Source organism: Malus domestica, chromosome 16 (assembly GCF_042453785.1).
Source record: "Malus domestica chromosome 16, GDT2T_hap1".
NCBI classification, from domain to species: Eukaryota; Viridiplantae; Streptophyta; class Magnoliopsida; order Rosales; family Rosaceae; genus Malus; species Malus domestica.
Window position 1 is genome coordinate 35,065,393 of NC_091676.1, and position 21,982 is coordinate 35,087,374.

The following is a 21,982-nucleotide window of genomic DNA, read 5'->3' on the forward strand; positions in this document are numbered from 1 at the left end:
TAAATTAACCTTTGAATATCACTTCTATAAACCAACTAACAAATGTTGTTTTGTTGGGTAGTTCATTGTAATCCTACACTAGGATTTGCCTAAGATAGCGCAAATGAACAAGAGATAGAACTCAAAGAATGGGTTCTTTGAGAGATAAGATGATAATCAACAAATATAACAACCTAGTTTCTACACCACAAGCTCCAAGGTAGTCGAGAAGGATTTATAAACTGTCTTAGTTGAATGGTTTGAACTTTATGACTATGTCATAGAGTTACACCTCTTAATTCGAAAGAAATAAGAATGAAAATCCTTATGACTACATTGAGTGTATATACGACATATACTCAAGGAAATGGTAAAGTACCATTTGACCCGAAATAATGAAACTTTTATAGCTAATTGGTAGCTTAAGGTGACTACAATCAAAGAGAATGGTTGACTTTGAAGAAACCATCTTTGACGTAGTCTTAGTTTCAATTAATTCGAAGATTGCTAGCTACAACTAAATGGTGATTCAATGTTTGGACATTATATGGGTTTCCGAAACCATTATTAAGATAATCTTGATAATATATATGTCTAAAACTATGAATCACAAGACATGTAAGTTATAGAGATCCATCCATCATGGATCTGAGCAAGCTAGTGGGAGCTATAAACGTCTTATGAGAGAAAGATCAAATTGTTTGATTTCTCATAAAGATGTAAATGAATCTTTTGTTTACTAGGTTTACAAAAGATTAGTGGGAGTTAATCATGTTCCTAAATTTAAATATATATATATATATATATATATATATACACATTATATATATACACATATATGATATATTAATTTTGGAAATGAAAAGAATACTTCTTCGTTAAAGTTATGACTTTAAACATTCTATAACGATAGAATGTATATGAGAGATATAGTCTAAATACATGGGATAGAAATCTATAATGATATATTTCAAGATATAATTCGATTATATCAATCCCTAATAATAGACAAGAGATGCTAGGAAGTTTCTCATATGATGATAAACTTCAATTAGAAGGACGACTCTAGTGAGACTAGTAAGTTGCCCTTCTCAAAGGGAACGTACCCTTTGACTCCCAAAGAAATAATGCGTAAATAGAATCCTTTATGCATACGCAGAAAGGTGATTTATGTATTTCATATTGTATGAAAAACATTGATATGAGTTGTACCTAGAAAGGTACAAGACGATATCAGTGCAAGCCCAGGATCAGAACCATGGCAACTGTCAAGTGAGTCCTTGAGTATTTAAGAAATACTAAAGGATAGATTCCTCAAAGAATGAGGAAGAATTAGAGTAACGTAATGGAAGCGTAAATGTATTAGATTATGAATCTAATCCATCATTGGATGTTTCTTCATTATGAATGAAGAGATAATCAGATATCTCTTTATTATGACTAAAAGAGATATTTGGATGGAAACATTAAAAGTAATGACTTTAGTGTGTTCCATTGTGAATGCAAAATATATTGCCATATAGAAGCTTACAACAATGTTGTTTAGATGGGAAAGTTCATTTATGAACTCTCTATTCGGTTCCAACCAGAAAGTGTCTCTAGTGTACTGACACTACGACACTAATGGGGCGATAGCTCAAGCCAGGGAATCAAGGTCTCATCACGATCCGAACTCAAATGAGAGACTGAACCACATGATTGAGAATCATGTATAATGGTGACGTCGTTATTCTTAAGGTTGCTTCTATGGATAACATATAGATATCCATTGTCTAGGCCTACTACTCAGCCATTTTTGAAATGACTACAGAAGAGGTATCATCAGTGATGACCAAGCTGATTGGCTCTAGTGCAAGTGGGAGATTGTTGGAAATGTGCCCTAAAACCAATCATGTGATGATACTTTACGGACATTTCACATGTTAAACTAATCTAGTTTAATATCAAGGGCAAAGATTATTGTTTTAAGCCGTCTCATATAAATGTTATATGCTTAAACGATAAGTCCAAGGAATATGTAATTAGGAGAATGTAATTTAAACAAGTTAGATTTATGAGACCATTCTCTTTCGTATACATATCCTAAACGTTCCTGATCATAGGATTGCCAATTAGGCATTGACAATCCGTTAAGACCAGTACATGTTATGTCTTCTCTTAGGGAGAGTGACTAGTCTCGAGTCATTGGTGTGATTGACAACAAGACAAGCATGTTGGTGCTCAATAGTGAATGAGTTCACTGAACACGATCAACAAAGAGTTCTCATACTCATGTCACATGAGAACTCATGGTTGGGATAATGCAAAGTAGTCCTTTGACCTGAGGCATCATAGTTGTCTTGTGGTTAGGTCCTTGATCTTTGATTATGTCAAAGTCACTCCATTCGCGGGTGTCCACGGCATAGTTGGGGTTAAGCCACTTAGCCATGGAGGCAAGTAAATGCGCAACAAGGGATCTCTAACCTTCAAACCATTTGAGGGAGAATACTCTATGATATGATTAAGAATCTCTGGCCAGAGTATGAATGAGATTTAGGAAGTCATTCCAAATCACATTCAAGGTAATCATATAAGTAAATGAATCACATTGGATAGTAGACATGATTAAACTATCAAACCAAACAATGTGGTCAAGAGTATTGTATTAGAGAAAGACCGTATTGCATTGTAATCCTAAACTGAATAAGTTCTCCACCTCTTCTGATTAGCTTGGGTAACCATGACATACTGCTAGGTGTCACTCATTGTTTGTGGAAGCCCTAAACGTGTATAATCACTAAAGGGAGAATTGAAAGTAAGTTTCAATTCACAATCGATTTGAAAGAGTTCTAATCGCCCACTGCCTCGCTAAAAGGAACCTAATGGATCGTACACCGTGTAAGGCAGAGATTGAAGAAATAACGGAGATGAGTAAGGATAATTAAATGGTTTAATTATTTATGGCAATGATTAATTAATATGTTAATTAATCAAACGAATAAAGTTCGTTAAAAGACCACGGGTTAGTTTTGGGCCTCAAGGCCCAATGGGCTTCAAACGTCAAGCCCATTGACTTAAGTTGTATGACAACTTAATGACAAATAATTCACAAAGACCCTAAAAGCCCAATGAAACCCAATGGCCGGCCATTTAGAGAAGGATTGGATTTTGGACTTAATTACAAGTTTGCCACTCCAATGAACAAAGGTATAAATATGACTTTATAGCCTTTTCTTCATTAGGGTTTCTTTTGGAGAAAAGATAAGAACACAAACTCTCTTTTCTCTCGAAAGAGGCCGGCCACCCTTGGAGGGATTAGCTAGTAATCTTTCTCCTCCAAGGTCACTCATCTCTTCTTCACATCTTACCTTGGTGTGGAGACTTAGAGGTTCTCAATTTTGGGAACTTGGAGAAACCTATTCTTCCATCCAAATCCATGGATCTAAGAAGCAAGGAATGAAGGCCCTATCTCTTGGGTGATTATCCTTTGCTTATGCAAAGAGGAATCAACAAAGGTATAATTTCTCAACTCACTTTGTTTTGAGTTGAGTCTTGGTTCACCTAACTACTAGGCTTTGAATTTAATGGGTAATGTTTTGTTTTGAGTGCATGCAAGCATGATTCCGCCTTTAATTTGTTAATTGCATGCTATAGATGTTGCTCAAATGAACATGTTTTTCACAAAATTTCCTTCATTTAACAAACCAGGCATAGAGGGAAATGATAGGAGAAATATATTAGAGGTTGTCACCTACCTGCATTACAACTCTTTATTGATTTGAAATTTCAGAGTTTTTCCATTCAATCTTTCAATTTTTATTTTGTTTATATTAATATGATTCATTTATCTTCACAAAAACAAAACAAAATTGTTCATCCCTTACCTCCATACTTGGTATCATACTTTCTGAAACATATACATTGATAATTACAATGAAAAACAACTACTAAAAGACATCTTTAGAACGTTATGTCCCCGTTATAAAAAAAGACATCGTACGCACTCACTAGAAGCTATCTTGCATGTTTCAACTCACCTCCATACTTGGATCATATTTTTTAAAAACATATCTTAAAAATTATAATGAAAAAAAATTAACGCAAAACATTTTTAGGGGTGCGTAGCTCCCATGAATAAGAAAATGCCTCTCGCATGCACGTGAGTGCGTGCGGAGAGGCTAGTTTATAATAAATTGAGCTTTTAGATACTTTTTTTTTTTCCTCAGGAAGACTGGACAACTATTGTTCCAAAGTAATGTAAGAAAGCTGAGAGACACATGAGTGGTGAGGTTGTTTGGGAGGATAAACTTCCTAGGGAAACTGGTAAGACGGTAAAGTAGAAGTGGGTTGCGAGAGCTGATTTGGTGCAAGATTGGAGGAGAACTGAGATGGGTGCTAATCGTATGCAAAAGGTAAGTATTACATGTTTTAGTTGGTGGTATGATAGAAAAGTTGCTACCATTGTTCACTGCTCTATTATGTCTAATAAGCTTATTTTTAGATGGTATTATTTGGTAAAAGTTTTGGTTAACTATGACCCTTGGATTGATGATGGTAGTTTGTTATCTGCTTATTATTGTGTGAGTCATGATTGCTGAAATTGTTTGTTGGTGATTGTATTTTAAACTGCCAAGATGTAGTGATTCAAGAGGGAAGTATGAATGTGGGATGAAGGATATTATTTGAGAAACTAAGTTCATTAAGCAACATTTTGCATCCATTTAACAATTAAATGGTGGAAGCATGCTTGTATGCACTTTAAAACAAACTTAAACCATGAAATTCAAAGCACAATAGTGGTGGTGAACCAAGACTCAAGTCTAATCACAAAAGAGTTGAGAAACTATATACCTTTGAAGTTCCTCTTTGCATGAGTAAAGACTAGTAACCCACGAGAGGACCTTCATTCCTCTCCTTGAGTTGAACTCATGGCCATCATCTTCATGTAGTTGCCCCCTTGGATTCTTGGATTTGAATGCTTAAGAGATTCTCCAAAATAGGAGACCTAACTTTCGACACCAAGAGTGATGGAATGAAGAAGATGAGTGACCTAGAAAAAGAAGATTTGCCAGCTACATTTCTCCTAGGTGGCCGACCTCTTTAAAGGAAGAGAGAGCTTCGTGTTTTCTCTTTTTGCATCTTAGAAAAACCCTAATGAGGGATGAAGTTATAAAGTTGCTTTTATAGTCATTCCAAATAGGTGGCAAACTTTTAATAAGTCCACCATCTCCTCCCCTCTCTCTATGTCCGGGCATGATGTTTTTGTTTGGTTAATTCCCATTTTTTTTTAGATGTCATACAACTTAAACTCAATGGGGCTAGTGGATCAAAACCTATTTGGGCCCGGAACTTGAAACTTACTTAAAGCCCGTCACGAACCTTTTGTATGATTAATTAACATACTAATTAATCATTGTCATATACAATTAAACTAGTTAATTATCCTTACTCATCTTTGTTATTTCCTTCAATCATTATCTTACATGGTGTGCGATCCATTAGATTCCTTTTAGCCAGACAGTGGGCGATTAACACTCTTTCTAATCGATTATGAATTTAAACTTACTTTCAATTCTCTCTTTAGTGATTATACATCTTCAAGGCTTCCATAAGCCATGAGTAACCCTAGCATTATGTCATGGTAACCTAAGCTAATCAGAAGAGTTTTGAGAACCTATTCAATTTCGGATTACAAATGCAATACAGTCTAATTCAATATTCTTGATCATATTGATTGGTTTGATATTTTATTCATGTCTACCATCCAATGTAATTCTTTGTTGTGTATGATTGCCTTGAATGTGATTTGAAACGACTTCTTAATTCTTATTCATACTATGGCAAGAGATTCTTAATCATATCATAGAGTATTCTTCCTCAAAGGTTTGAAGGTTGGAAATCCATTGTTGCACATTCACATGCCCCCACAATTAAGTAGCTTAGCCCCAACTATGTTGTGGACATCTGCAAATGGAATGCCTTTAATATAGTCAAAGACTAAGGACCTAACCATAAGACAACTATGATGTTTTAGGTTAAAGGACTACTTTGTATTATCTTAACCATGAGTTGTCATGTGACATGAGTATGAGAACTCCTCGTTATTCACGTTCAATGGACTCATTCTCTTTGAGCACTGTACATTCTTGTGTTGGTGCCAATCACATCAATGACTTGAGACCATCCACTTTCCTGGGAGAGAAGACATAACATGTAATGATCTATGCAGATCGTCAATGCCTAATTGGCAATCCTATGATCATGAACGTGTACAAAAGAGAATGGTCTCATGAATCTAACTTCTTTAGATCGCATTCTCTTATTTACATATTCCTTGGACTTATCATTTAAGCGTATAACGTTTAATGAGACGGCTTTAAATAATGATCTTTGCCCTTATGTTAAACTAGTTTATGATTGGTTTTAGGGAATATTTCCAACATAGGGGAGAGTAGTAGTGTTATTGGGGATGTTGTTGCATCCATTATGGCAGCAGAAGTTGCGATGGCCTCCCTTAGGCCAAGTGTGGGAGTGTGAACTAGCTACAAGAGCTTGAAGAAATTGATTAATGAAGTGCATGACGTGGAACTGACAAGGTCTAAAAAGACTGGATTTTAGTAGTAATTTTAGGTTTTTGTGTAGTTTAGTAAAGATGGACCTTTTTTTTTTATTAGAAACCAAGATAGAATTAGATAAGGTCCCAAGGAACTTTTATGGAAGGTACTTTGATAATGTTTTTTGTTGTAATCCCGCTGGTAGGGCTGGTGGGATTTGTCTATTGTGAAACTCGGCTATGGTGGCCATTGATATTATGAATTCCAGCTCTCGTTATATACATTGCTTTGTTAAGGATTTTCATAATGATCATGAACAATTCATTACGTTTGTGTATGCGTTCCCCCAAAAGCATTTGCATATGGCTTTTTGGGAGGATATCCTTAAACTTAACCCAACTAATAAACCTTGTGCAGGTTGTCAAAATACAAAGACTTATATGAATAATTTTATTAGCTTTTTGAATAAGGGAAACCTTATATCTATGAATGCGATGAGAGTACCTTATACCTGATGTAATGGGCATGACCATAACACTAGAATCTATAAAGGGCATGACCAAGATATTGCTAACAACGATTGGCTAAATGATTTCTCTGATTATAATCTTCATAATTATCCAATCTTTTGTTCTAATCATAGTCCCATTTTACTAAGTAATAATGTGGTGGGCGAGTTTAAAAATAATTACCCCTTTTAAGTTTGAAGCTATGTGGCTACTCCATCCAGAGTTTAAGGAGTTTGTTAAAAATGCATGATATCATGATGGGGAGTTTGCTCCAATTGATCAGTTTAGGGCATGTGCTGGCACTTTTAAGCATCTTGTTAAAAATTGGAACAAAACAATGTTTGGTAATGTAAAGGAGCGTAAGAATAAAATCTTAAGCTCCCTTAGTGAGTTGCAAGGAAAGATCATGAAGAGTCAAAATACGGATGAGCTGCTGGAGTTGGAAAGCAAACTTAGATGAGCTAACTAAAAGAAATTTTTTGGGCACAAAAAGCCAAGTTAAATTGGTGGCATGTCCAAAAAAACTGGCGCAATATAGACCGATTGCATTATGTAATGTTATTTTAAAGTTATTGTAAAGGTTCTCACAAATTGACTTAAGAGAGTGATGTCGAGGGTGATAAGTGATAATCAATCGGTGTTTGTGGCCGGAAGGCCAATTTAAGATCACATTATTGTTGTGCATGAAATTCTTCACTCCCTCAATAATCAATCGAAAGATGATCCGCTGGGTATGGCAATCAAATTGAATATGGCCAAGGCATACGATCGTGTGGAATAGGGATTTCTCCTAGCTATGATGGGACGACTAGGATTTGCACCTGAGTTTTGTTCATGGATAAGAGAATGCGTGTCTACAGGGACCTACAGTGGTCTAATAAATAGGCGACCTATGGGCTATGTTTTGCTGAGGAGGGGATTGAGACAGGGCAATCATCTATCACTTTTTCTGTTTTTACTTTGCGAGGGCTTCTCGGCCATATACTTCCCAGAAGACAGGTGTTGGGAGTATTACACGGGGTAAACGTGTCACCTATGGGGATCCCAATTTCGCACCTTTTCTTTGCAGATGACTCCGTACTTTCTTTCATGCAACCGAAGAAGAAGCCCAATGTGTATTCGATGTCTTGGAATGTTACGCGGGAGGCTCTGGTCAGGTGATTAATATGGAGAGAAGTTCTCTGTATTTTAGGTTAAGGGTAACGAAAAGACAAGGAAGAAAATTGAGAGGACTTTGATGATCACAAGTAAGGAGAGCTTTAGGAAGTACTTGGGAATACAGGCTGACTTTGGGCAATCTAAGAAAACAGTTTTTGTAGAGAAAGACAATATTCCAAACTCCAGAGTATTGCTTCTCAGTTAGTGCAAACTCCACACTAGCCCAAGACTTAAACCAACAGTAAAGAGAAAGAATGGAACTCAACGAAGATGAATCAACTTTCACTAACAAGGAAATAAGCTTACAAGTTACAACACTCTCACCAAGAGCATGAACAATACAATCTAAAGGAAAGATGAAAAACTAACTCAAAAGGATAAGCAGCAGCTAGTTATTAATGCAATTGAAAACTATTGTCTAGAAGGAACACCAAAACATGCGGATTCCCAAGACAGCCACAATTAAGGAATTAATATAAGTTGTTGGGTATGTGAGAAGTCATTCTAGGAAAACCACTTTAATTTTAACAGTTTTTGCGGAGGTTCGTGAAAGAATTGAAATGCGAATGGCGGGAGGGAAAGGAAGTCATCATTAAGGCCGTGGCTATGGAGATGCCCAATCATGCCGTGGCGTGTTTCAAGCTTCCTATTGAAGCGTGTAAGGATATCGAGAAGTCGATTAGGAACTATTGGCGGCGAGGAAATGAGAACAAAAATGAAGTGCACTGGGTGTCTTAAATGCGGCTGATTAAGCAAAAGAAGCATGGTGGACTCGGATTTAGGGATATGCAATGCTTCAATCTTGCATTACTTGCTAAGATTGGATGGAGGGTCATACATACGTTGGATTCTTTGTTGGCAAAGGTATTGTGTGACAAATACTACCATGGGAAAACTTTTTGTGAGGCAAGTATGGGAAAGAAATCTTACTGGGGATGGAATGGTATCACTGAAGCAAGAAAAGTCCTGGATAATGGACTGAGATGGCATGTTGGTAATGGGCAGAATATTAATACCAGGATGAACCTGTGGTTTCAGAAACCATCTACTTTCATGGTGAGACCATGGGAAGGATTACAGGTGCGGATGGTGAGTGATTTAATCGATCCAGGATTGAAAGCTTGGAACACTGATATGATCTAAAATTCTTTTAGTCATGATGATGCGGTAACGATATTGGGGATCCCGCTAAGTAGGACGAGATGTAAGGATAGGCTGGTTTGGCATCATACGAAAAATGGGCTTTATAATGTTAAAACGGGTTATGGGGTTGCCATGAGTTTGATGGAAACTGAGCTTAGGGGCAAAAGGGACTGGGCTTGACCAGCACAAGAACGAATAACAACGGAGTATGGAATAAGATTTGGAGGCTTGTGGTGCCAACTACACTCAAGTTTTCTTATGGAGATGCTGCAACAATGCCTTGGCGGTGTGGAGGAATTTGCAGAGAAGAAACATGAGGGTGGATAACGCGTGTGGAGTCTATGGGATGGTTGATGAAATGGAGAATCATATCTTTTTCCGATGCGAACTTAGTCACATGTTTTGGTTTTGTACTCCTTTTCATGTGAGCTCGTTTGAAATTCAGGGGCATAATTTTCTGGTGAGCTGGGAAAATATTGGTAATCGAGTCAAGAAGGTGGAGAATGAAGATGAGATACTGCAGGAATTTGTTTTTGGATTTTGGAGACTATGGAAAAATAAGAATGATGCAGTTTTTAATGGCATAAAACGGGAGCTGCTTGAGATCGTGGAGGTGTGGAAGAAGACTGTTGGGGAATTTAGAAATGCTAGAAGGCAGCAGGTGAAGACCATTTACAACTCAGGCGCGATAGAGGCGCTACCTGGGAAGGGACGTATGAGTGGAGAAAGAAGCCGAGCTTTGGAATTCTGAAGGTTAACACGGATGCGGCATAATGTAAGGCATCGGTGCGTGATGAAATAGGATAGGTTATAAGGGATTGATAGGATTTTTACAACTCATGTGAATGAGATAAAAACCTCCTATTTTACTTGCAAGAATTACAAGGATATTGTAGTATAAACGGATCTCGCAAGGTCATTCTCCACAGGGATTATTAAATAAACCGAAACAAATCAGATTTCAATTAATTATTGTAAAGTAGAAATTTAAGTGAGTGATTTTATAACCTAATTAAAATAAAAACGAATTTAATGTATTAAAATAAACGAACTGCAATATTAGGATTAGAGAGACGAAAACAGTTTTGAGAAAATCAAATTAAGAAAGTACTAGGGTTCCACCATCACCTAGCAATCCTATGAATTTTTACCAATTACTTATGATCTACACATGCTACTTTGAAGGTTAGATTTTCCTAATTCATATTCTACTTGGAACCTCCAACATAGAACGTATATCTAACATGCAACCCGTCCGGACGTTCGGATCAAATCTAAACATGAAAGACTCATTATGCTTTATGAAAATCCTTTGAAAAACCATGCAATCCTTAAGACGTGATATTCATCTTAAGAGAAATTACAATTATTAATCACAAGAAGCCAGCGTCAATTTCAGGGAACCTTCCGACCAAAATTGCATCAAATTACTTTTCTAAAGATCCAAATGGTGATCAGGCATTAAGACAATTAGATAGTTTTTATCCCGGTAATTAACAATTCAAAATATGCATGCAATCACTCATAAGCAATTAAATAAAAATCACATATTCATGCTAAGGCTCAAGGCTTCGCCCTAGCAAAAGAAATTAGTTCCGCATATTCATAATTGAAATCATAGAAAATATATCCAAGAAAAGGATTGAAAGCACCTTCAAGTAGAAAATCTTCAAAATCCTAACCCTTCTCTCTGTCTCCAATCTTGCATAAAATAAAGCGTACTCTAAAATTGTAGACGGCTAAACAATATATTTTCCAAGCCACCACCCAAAACCCTAGAAAACATAACCCTAAATTAAATGATAAAAATTCGTCTAAAATCTGAACAGCCACGTTTTGGCCCAAAAGCTGCTCCAAAACTGGCCCAATATAGCTGGATTTGATGTTTGGAATATTCTGAACACTTTTCCAGAAGGCCACGAACCCATCCGAGGTCATCTTGGGCTCCAAAAACGTCATTTAAGCCCAAAAACGTCACTTTCCAGCACTGCGCACTGCTTCTTTATTTCATCGTCAGAAAATCACCGCTTGGTGGAAAAATCCCAAATTTTGATACGATCAAGCTAAGTGACTCACGAACGTCCTCCAACTGGAATTACTCCAAAATTCGTCCATTTGGTCCTGTTTTGCTCCAGAGGAAGTCGAAAGTCCTATATTGAAAATACAATTCAAAGTATCAAAATTCTTCCAAAATATTAACCAAAATATACTAAGATTAGGGTAAAATATATAATATAAGATCTACTCATCAGGGATCTTGCTGGAATTTTACACGCAGAAAGAGGCACGGGCAGCCTGTATTTTTTAGGTGCAACGGCGACTGAAGCTGGAGCCATTGCGAGAGGATATGACAAGATCATTATTGAGGCTGATGCAAAGGTAATAATCCAGATGATCAACAAGGAGAGTGATGCTGATATTGCGGTTGAATGCATCCTGCGCGAAGTCTGAGTTCGGTGGCGTTCACGTTTGTATTTAGAGAATGTACTCGTGCAGCACACTTGGTAGCAAAACATGTGTTTAAAGTGGGCTATTCTTCTGCGTGTGATTGTATTGGCCCAGATTTTCTGTTTAATACATATGTGCGATTATGATCAACAAATTCTGTTCTTAGGAAAAAATAAAGTATTTATGTATAAATAATTAAATTTAAATGACTGATAAAAATGACAGAAAAGGATTTATAACTAACATTAATACAATAGCCAAGGGCCAAGGCAGAAAATCAAATGGCAAGAGACAAAAAAAAAAAAAAAAAAAAAAAAAAAGCAATAGTACCTTAAAAAATTACATGACAAGAAGACGAATTTATAACTAACATTAATGCAAATTACCTTGTACCATGGCGAAGGGATTCTAACTTCCTTGTTTTACTTGCTATGTGTAAATATAAATTAGCTCGATTACAATTTTTTGTGGTCGGAAAGAGAACATTCATTAATTAAGAAAATAAGTACAAACAACAAAGGGCAAAAGCAAAAAGTGAGCAACAAACCAAAACATCTAGGGAGGCCCAACCAAGCTTTGCCCAGCACCATAAACAAAGCAACAAAAGGAAACCCGAATCTCCAACACCAAAGAGCAGCCCGCCGCACCCACGATGCTTGCACCAAATCCCAAATCACACACGAACCATAAGATTAATCTTGAAACACCGAACCAAATCGAACCCTTGAGATCCAAACCGTTGATAGCAACACCTACAAAGAAAACCAGAGAACCAAACACAAAATGAAAAAAAAGGGAGGGTCGAAGGGGGTGTGTATATCACCCTTGTTATGACGTAAATAGTTCCACACTTCACCCAAATTTTCCAGCAAGTCGGTAAGCTACGATGCATGGACATGGACACGAACATGAGGATACGACACGGGGATACGTCAAATTTCTAAAAACTAAGACACGATACGACATGGATATGGCAATTTATATAATAAATATATATTTAAAAATATATTTTAAATAACAATAAAAAAATTAATTACTCAAAATTTAATTTATATTATTCAAATTCTCAAAAAGAAAGGATGGTAGTGGTTTAAATTCGGTGGGCTATGTGGTTTGGGCTTTTAAAAAAAAGAAACTGTGGTGTTATTTTTTACCACAGAAACAAATAAACGGCATGTTGACCTAGTAGTCATCTTCTTCGCAAAGCCTCCTCCACCAGATCGGGTCGTCTCCGTGCGACGCCTTCCTCCGTCAAATTGCGTCATCTTTTTCGCGAGGCATCCTTCCACCAGATTGCGTCATCTCCATCATTAGGTTTTCTTCCACGAAATTGCATCAAAGGCCATGGTGCAGATATCCGTATCTAGACAGTCGAATACCCGTATCTAAACCATCAGATACCCGTATCCATCTGTCAAATACCGTATCCGTTTATCCAGTTACTTATCCAACGCGTATTCGACCGTATCAGAGGCGTATCGTGTCCATTTACGTATCTGACACGCAATACGTGGTCGATGTGCCGTGTCTGTGCATCGTAGCCGGTAAGGCAAAGGTTTGTGAGGTGTGGATCTAGGAAATCAATCGGGTCAAACACTTCATGAGCAAGCTTATGGATGAATGAGAAAAGAGATTTGGGAAAGCATGAGGAAGAAAATTGGGTGGGAAAGGAAAACATCGAAAACAGCTAGGGAAGTCAAGAAACATGCATAAAACCTAGATTTGAGACAAGCTCAGGGAAAATTGGGACCAAGCCCAAGGAATTCTAAGAAAAACTCAAAGAAAAGTTGGGAAGAGTGAAAAAGGGAAAAAATGAAGGAGAAATAGGAAAAAAATGAAGCAAGAAGGAGAAAGGGGGGAAACCTGGTTGTGGAAAGCGTAGGAGGAAATGGGAAAAGGGTAGGAGGAGGAAAACTGTGGATGCCACCAGCCCAAGCCCTGCAAGTGCCAGCAGTGAGGTGCTACTAGAGTAGGGTTTTCTTTCAAAGGGAGAGAGAAGAGTGGCACGGCTCTCTTTCTTTATCTTTTTTGTTGAAAGCTCCTTTTTTTTTTCTTCCGGTTATTATAAGAGTAATTTACATGAATTCATTATTAAGCAATATTTGGTTTAATAATATATAGGGTAAATATTAGTTTACTACCCTCAAGTTTTGTGATTTTCAACATTTAGTACATGAAGTTTTTTTCGTCCCAGAGTCATACCTAAAGTGTTAATTTTGGGACAGTCTCATACATCTGTTAGTTTAGCTGTTAAGTCTCCCGTTAACTAATAACGTGGCACCCATGTGGACAATAATTGAGGACCGTGTCATTAAAAAAATTAAAAAATTAAATAAAAGTATTAAAAAAAAAAAAAAACCCAAAACGCCTTCGTCTTCCCCACCTGACACCCCTCCATCCCCTCCACCACAACTCCTAGGGAAAGTCCTAATCTGGGTGCAAAGATGGTCGATGTGAACAAGTTAGCGTATTTCCAAGCGATCATAGGCCTCGAAGACTCCGATTTGTGCGTGGAGATCCTCAACACCCATGGCTGGGACCTCGAGCTCACGATCTCCTCCTTCACTCTAAAAAGCATTTCAAAACTCAAAAACTTTTTTCCCTCCTTTCTTCTCTGCCAAAAATGAAGCCTTCAGCTCTCAAACTGGTTATGGTTCAAGGTCCGCGGAAGGGCGAAACCTTAGAATTCGTACCCGGATCCAAGGTCCGAATCGGCCACATTGTTAGGCAGATCTATACATTTGCTTTCGGATCTGCAAGCTCATGCTGTAGTTTGAGTAATTTTGTTAGGATTTTTCACGGATCTAGTGTTATCTTCACAAGATGGAACAGAGGCATCACTGCATTTAGTTTTCTTAGACTTTTTGGCATGTAAACAACAAAAATTGAAGGAGGATGGGTTATATCAAATTTGTGTTCATAGGTCTGTGCGTTTCGAGTTTATGGATACATGATGTCTGAATGATCTTCCCACTTCTCTCTTCATTTTCCTTGCGGATCGAGGGTACCTCGCACACATAACAAATAATGTCACCAAGGTCATCTAAATTGGCATATACAAATATCAGAGAGGAAATGAATGCACTTAGACCTAGTTTGGGAGTGAGGTGCTTAAAAAAAAAGCACCCATGAAAAAAAGCTGTGAGGGTTTTAGGTGTTTGGTAAACTGAAAAAAAATGGCTTATTTTGGAAGCTGCTGTGAGAATAAGCTGAAATCAAGGGAAAAAGCTGAAGCTGCTATTTGCAGCTTTGGAAAACTGGCTTTTTTTCAAAGCACATGAGCTACAATGCTTCTTTAATGAAAAGACCCATTATTAGACTGCTTTTTTTTCCAAAAGCACTTTTACAAAAAAGTTTACAAAACACTCTGCTGATTTATTTCACAGCCGCTTATTCTCACAGCACAGCCGCTTATTCTCACAGCAGCTTTTTTTCAAAGCACAACAATACCAAACCAGCCCTTAATCAAGTTGAAAGTGCCTTCTTCGGTCCAGGGTTTTCAACTTTGTCACATCATTCACCAGATTTGGGGTCCTCAAGAGTTTTGATTCATTATTTTTCTCATCTCGTGGTCTTATAATAAACATAACAGATCACAGTTCAATCAGTCAACAGAGTTACGGTTTATACATTTTAATTTGCAGATCCGTGAGTTTGAGAGTAGTAAACTGAGATTTTCCCTAATATATATATTTTTAATTATATATTTTTTTTTCTAAGAAAGGGCATACTTTATTAAATTCTAATTTGAACATTTACATCTTCAGTTAGAATATATTTTTAATAATATATTGTTAAGTTTAATTTTTTTTTTCTAACATAACAATAAAAATATTAAATTACATGGTAATTTTGTGTAAAATCAATAAAAAGACAATCATGTATTGTGATATTTTTCGTGATTTTAATTAATTCAATATACAATTCACAATTTCAAATGAAACAGAAGAACTTCCATTGGAATCCCATCTAAATTAGCAAAATTTGTCACTACAGCTGGTACCCATTACAATTGTCACCCACTTCAACTAACAAACCATTTCTCATAGTTTTTATATTTTGGAATAAGTCCATACCGATCAGACACTGCGTTGCAGAGTCTGTTTCCTGATTTTGTTTTTACATTTGGATTTAGACACTGTGTTACAATGTCCATTTACTGGTTTCATTTTTTTGTCCATGTTTTTTTTTTACCTTTGGATTCAGCCACTGCAATGTAGTGTCCGATTTCTGGTTCCGTTTCCTTGAGTTGAGCAGACTCCTCCATGTAAACGAAGGGCACGAGAGAGAGAATGATAAAATATTCATGTTCTAACTATTTATAATAGCTTAAAGCCTATATGACATTCATTGAGAGAAAGAGAGAAGGATAAAAGAATCAATCTCTAACTATTTTTATAATGACTTAAAGCCCGTGACATTCATCATTGACCTATGCTTAATTAATAAAAATATAACATTGTTTAAGTCCAAAACAAAAATAGGTCATTGATTTGCTAAATGGTAAAATTTTTATTGATATTTTACTAAATTATTTAAAATTATATGTAATAGTTTTGAATAGGGTTGGGCACGGGCCGAGCCGGGCCCAAATTTGGAGGGACCGGACCGGACCCGTATGAAAACATAACGGGGCGGGTCGGGGCGAGTAATGGGATTTCAAATTTTGGAACCGGACCTAACTCGACCTGTTTGAAACGGGTCGATTCGGGCCTGGTCCACGGGTCCTAGCACAGAAAGGAACGAATTGAAGCCTGAAGGTTGTGTTCCTCAGCAAATAAAAGAAAACCATACCAACGCGTACATCAAGATCCAAAGTATCAGATAAATTAACAACACATAGATTCCAAACACATCATTCAACCAAATTAAGCATGGGTAATCTATGAATTATTGAAAAAATGGGCTTAAGATCTTCTCTGAGGATGAGTTCTTCATTGGGATTGAAGAAATGGGTGTGGACAGAGATGGTAGTAGTAGGTGAAACAAGAACCTTGAGCGCTTCTTTGAGGATGGGTTCTTTGTTGGGATTGAAGAAAAAGGCCTTAATTCCATTGCCTTTCCCCAAACGCAATTTTCTGCAGCTGCTGCTTCGGTGATGTCGGTGGTTTAATAAACCTAGGCAGGCCACTGTTACCCAATTGTCAATTACTCATCAAAATTGATTAGCAGATGAGTAAGAATAGGAAAAAGAAAAGTTCAGTCCGTCAGATTATTCGCTCACAAACTTGTACCTGGACATGAATAATGCAGAAAACGATGCTAGCAATGGGCAGCCAGTTCTCCTCAGGTGACAACGACAAATTCGTCCTAACAAATCACGGGCAAGTCACATTAGTGCCCAGAACCACAGATACAGATAACTAGAACAGAAGCATAAGCTCACAAGTATGCAATGCAACTGCCCAATTAATCAACACCAGAGTATGCAAATACAATGCAAGCATTCAATCAAGAGTATGAGAGTCAAACCTCAGGTAGGGAACCAAGTACACAAGCGCATACACCGCATACCGCCGTTTTCCGGTATCCAACCAAGCAAAAATCCAACTCTACAATTATTCAGTCCAACCCAACAAAAATTAAAACAAACCCAACAAACACATTCATATAAATAATCAAAAAGTTCAAGAATTTGAAAGAAAAATGGGTTTTTTGTTTGTTTGTTTTACCAGCCAATTGAAGTAGGGAATGAAGCTGATGACGCCCATGACGGCGAACCTGGCATCGGTGGAATCCATCGCCGAACCGCCTTCGGCATCGTCATTTGAGAACTCCACTCTGCAGGGTCTGTATCCGGTGAGCTTTTTGTTCTTCTTGCTGTTTGGGTGTTTGCTGGCGGAGAGGAGAGAAGGTCTGAGGCTGGAGAGCTGAGGAGGAAGCGGCGGCGGCGGTTGAAGAGAGTGGAGAGTGAAGGAGCAGTGGATTGCGGCCATGGCTTGGCTTTAGCATGCGCCACTATACTCCACCGTGATTCACAATAAACAGAGACATGTTGACCAACTTGAACTCCTGATGCTGTCTTCTCGTGTTGATGGTTCATAATTCTCGACACCGATGGACTTGTCGTCAGCCATGGCAGTCCAGTCTTGGATCGTGGCGATGAGGTCGTCGACTGAGTCAAGAGTGATGCGTAACTGGCCGAGTCGGACCAGATTGGGTGGTCAGCAGCCGAGTTAAGCCTATCGTCTTCCTTCTGTGATGTTGACGCAGTCGAGGGGTGGGAGGGAGAAGAGAACAAGAACAGAGAAAAAAATGGGGGGAATCTGGGAGTGGGGGAAGATGATTGAAAAAGTAAAGCAATTGCTTTGTTATGGTAGAACGGGTCGGTTCGGGGCCCCTGCATTCTCAAATTCTGGAACTGCCCCGCCCCTGAAGATACCCTCTCCCCGCCCCGCCCCGCCCCGTTTTGTCTCTACCAAATTTGGCCCCGCCCCGAACCCGGCCTGAATCGATAATACTCGCCCTTACCCGCGGGTCCTGTACCCGTTTGCCCAGCCCTAGTTTTGAACCATATCTTGTCTTTAAAATAATAATTTTTTTTGTTAAAATAAATAAATACAGGTGATGGTTTGACAGAATAAAACGATAAGGGAAGCAATAGTAAAGATTGGTCATCGAAGAAACAAATGAATAACACTATAAAAATAAAAATGAAACACAATAAAAAATAAAAATGATAAAATAAGAAGGTGGAGAGTGTTTTTACACGTGCGGCATGCCCAACAAAATAAATCCAAAAAAAACAAAATGAAAGAAACGTGCTTTTACGACACGCATCAGCCATCAACTGTTTGTCAATAATTTAATATAATGTTTTATTTTATTGAACAAATTGTGTTAATTATTGATGATCTGGTGAGGGAATTTGGAAAAGTCGAGCAAAAGAACGAAAGCGGGCGACCCAATCAAGGGCCAGGATTCAATCTCGTGAGACCAACGCGTCCCCACCCTTTTGTTTTTGTCTGCTCTGCTGCGATATTCAACTTGATTAACTCGGACTTGGATTGTCTGTCCTCTAATTGTGGTGTCCTTCTGTTTTTGTGGTCACGGTTAAGTCACGTCAACATTTTATATTACTATTTTTTTATTTATTATTTTTATAAAAAAATAATATAAAATATTAACGTGATTTAACCGTGACCACACAAAACAGAAGGGCACCGAAATGGGAGGGCAGACAATCCAAGTCCGATTAACCCTGGGTTGAGTGGAAAGCTGCGCTTCCGATGGATCGCCGATTATTTAGATGGCGGTCGGTGAGTTTTTGGATTTTGGCTGCTGCTGCTGATGTGTGGCGGCGGTATAACTGATACCTGAACCAGAGAGATAATGAGATGATTACGATCAGTGGATTACTGAATATGATGCTTGGGTTAAACACGTGAAAAATGAGATTTGCCAATTAGCCCATTTTTTATTTTATTTTTTTATTTACACGTTAATACCATGCATTTGAAACTTGGTTAAATCGCAGACTCTCTCTCTCCCTCTCTCAATATCTAAAGCCGTCATGCTAACATGTATCAATCTCTATATATACACAAGATCGGGATTTTCTTTGAATTTATCTAAAAAAAAAAAATCACATTTGTTTGATCTACACGCAGCATCAAAGTTTTTATGGCCACAATGAAAATCATAAATCATGTTGGTCGCCCTATCAGTGCGGCAGTGCACCTGCAAACCCTATACGCAACCATTATGAATACTCTCATGGCTGAAACTTTGGAGGGTTTTGTATGTGAGGAAGACACTTCATGGATTCTATGTATGATAGAGTAGATATTATATTATATATTTTACTCTAATTTCAGTATTAAATTATTTGTTATTTTGGTAGAATTTTGATACTTTGAATTGTATTTTTAATGTAGGACATTCGACTTTATCTAGAGAAAAAAGTGATCAAACAGACAAATTTTGGAGTGATTCCAATTTGAGGATTTTCTTTAGTCTTTCAGCTTGTTTGTGTCAAAGTTTCAGGTTTTTCTACCAAGTGATTTATTTATGGCGATGAAATAAAGGAGCAGCGCTCACTGCTGTTAAAGTGACGTTTTGGGCTTATTTGGATTTTTTGGCATCCAAGATAATGTCTTTTGGATTTGAGGCCTTCTGCAATTATATTAGGAAACTTAACTTTCAAAATATGCATGTGTAAGTCATAGGTAATTGGAAGAACTACATAGGATTGTTAAGGTGATGACGGAACTCTAGTGCTTTTACAATTTAATTTTCAAAAAGCATTTTCTTTTAGTTTATTTTATTTTGCCCATTTATTTGATTATTTTTATTAAATTCTTTTTTATTATTTTAAATCACAAAATCAACATTTTCTCAAACTTCGTTTTAGATAATTAATTAAGATTTGATTTGACATAAATTATTCATCCAATTCCTGTGGAGAACGACCGTGCTAGAGTCAACTTTACTACGATTACCTTGTACTCTTGCAAGTATTTTAAGTGTTTTTATCCCTACTTTCGCAGGTGGTAAAAATCTCATCAATGTACACCATGACTTCTATCAAGACCCAAATGCTTTACTTCGAATGGGCAACTTTGCTTAGCCCATTACGGTTGTGTATATGGTCTGCTCATGTTGTTAACGGTAGAATCGTCATATTGAGCTTGTAGTCCACGTGACGTACTCATATTGAATGTAGTTAATTTATGTCTCCACAAAAGAATTCCTCAAGCCCTTCTTCATCTCTCTATGCCGCACCCTCTTTCTCCCTTCAGTAAAATAGACCACAACATGTTATCAGCACGCTCTTGACGCTGCGCTAAAGAGAGTTTGTCCATTTTTAATTAGGGGAGTAATACGTTTCAATCATTCTTATTATGATTAATTTATTTTATTTTATTGAATTAATATACTTGTTAATGATTCAATTTATTCTTTTTATGTTGAACATGATACAACACTTTAAAGATAGAAATCCGACATTGGAGGAGGAACTCTTACAAACCATTCACAAGATTCATCATTACAATCCAGGTTCTTCTAAAACACGGCCTTCGTCAATATTTTTTTTTCCAGCCTGATTGCATGAAACATTCATCATTGATCATGGACCCTAATTTTCGATTGCCGATTAACATATTCTACTCAAATTAGTGTTCACAATTATGTTATATTACTGCTCATATAATTGTGGTGAATTAAATTTGTGTGAAAAAGCAAAGAAAAATGAAGAAGAAAAAAGTTTTAAAAACCCGAATCTAGCGCTGAAGGCACGGCTTGAAAAAATAGAAATAAAAATTTGGGCCAGTAACTCCAACATTTTTTAGACTTGCAACCTATTTTGTGCCTCCAAGTGTCAACCAACCTATTTCACTATACTTTCACAAGAAGGGTCCCAAAGCTAAAGCTACCGACTTTCATTATATTTGTTTTATAATTGCTCTCTCTCCCTCTCTCTCTCTCTCTCTCTCTCTCTCTCTTTCTCTCTCTCTCTATATATATATATATATATTGTCTTGTATATATGCGTTTGTTTGTAGGTATTATGAACCTGAAGTTTATACTTTCAACTCAAACTTGAAGTTCATAATAAGGTGCTACAAAAACCTGAAGATTCCTAACACTTGCCACTCATGTAGAGACCCGAAGTTCTCTATGATTAATCAACTAAACCAAACTATGTGTTAGAAGCTGAATGTTCTAACTTTGATGCTTATGGAGGTTTTATTTCTCATAATAGAGAGAAAAACCGGTAGTCGGCGTGGGTGAAACTACGTACTAGTACTCTTGGGGATTTCTAGCCCTAAGAAAGCAAAACTCCTTAGGAGGACTTCCATGACTTCAAGCATGACTCAAGTGATGGATGATCGTTATTGATTGGTGGGAAGATTAGGATTGGTGCCTTATTAAGGAAAAACCACCACACAGGGTGGAGAAGCCACCTCAAATGATGGAAGAGCGATCACAAAGAAGGATGGAAGAGCCATGACAGAAGGAATGGAAAAGGTGCCTCTTCAAAGGGAAGGGGAGAAAGCCACTAGATGAATAAATGTGTGGAATGTAGAGAAAGTTTTTTTGGGTGACAGATGAAGTTTTTATAGCAAATTCTTGTTTGTGGAACCAATTAAGTTGAAGCGGATGATTGCAAGGTTGTTCAGTTGAGCTAGACCTTGGTCGACATTGCCACTAAAAACAATATACGACAAAAATTTCTTGAATAAGAAGTCGACTAATTATTCTATTTGT

The 21,982-nt window shown here is 37.3% G+C and overlaps 1 protein-coding gene and 1 long non-coding RNA gene across 2 annotated transcripts; one reads left to right on the top strand and one right to left on the bottom strand.

Annotated features, from left to right (window-relative positions):
* Nucleotides 1–16,571: 16,571 nt before the first annotated feature.
* Nucleotides 16,572–18,071, bottom strand: LOC103404914 (uncharacterized). Its single transcript, XM_029096656.2, has 4 exons — nucleotides 17,443–18,071; nucleotides 17,243–17,322; nucleotides 17,005–17,080; nucleotides 16,572–16,900 (listed from the first exon to the last, which is right to left on the bottom strand). The coding sequence occupies exons 1-4, from the start codon at nucleotides 17,704–17,706 to the stop codon at nucleotides 16,889–16,891; spliced, it is 432 nt and encodes a 143-aa protein (XP_028952489.2). The 5' UTR covers nucleotides 17,707–18,071; the 3' UTR covers nucleotides 16,572–16,888.
* A 1,262-nt stretch (nucleotides 18,072–19,333) lies between these two features.
* Nucleotides 19,334–20,668, top strand: LOC114821921 (uncharacterized). The gene is made up of 2 exons (XR_003769771.2): nucleotides 19,334–19,541; nucleotides 20,260–20,668. It is a non-coding gene; the product is annotated as an uncharacterized lncRNA (long non-coding RNA).
* Nucleotides 20,669–21,982: the final 1,314 nt, after the last annotated feature.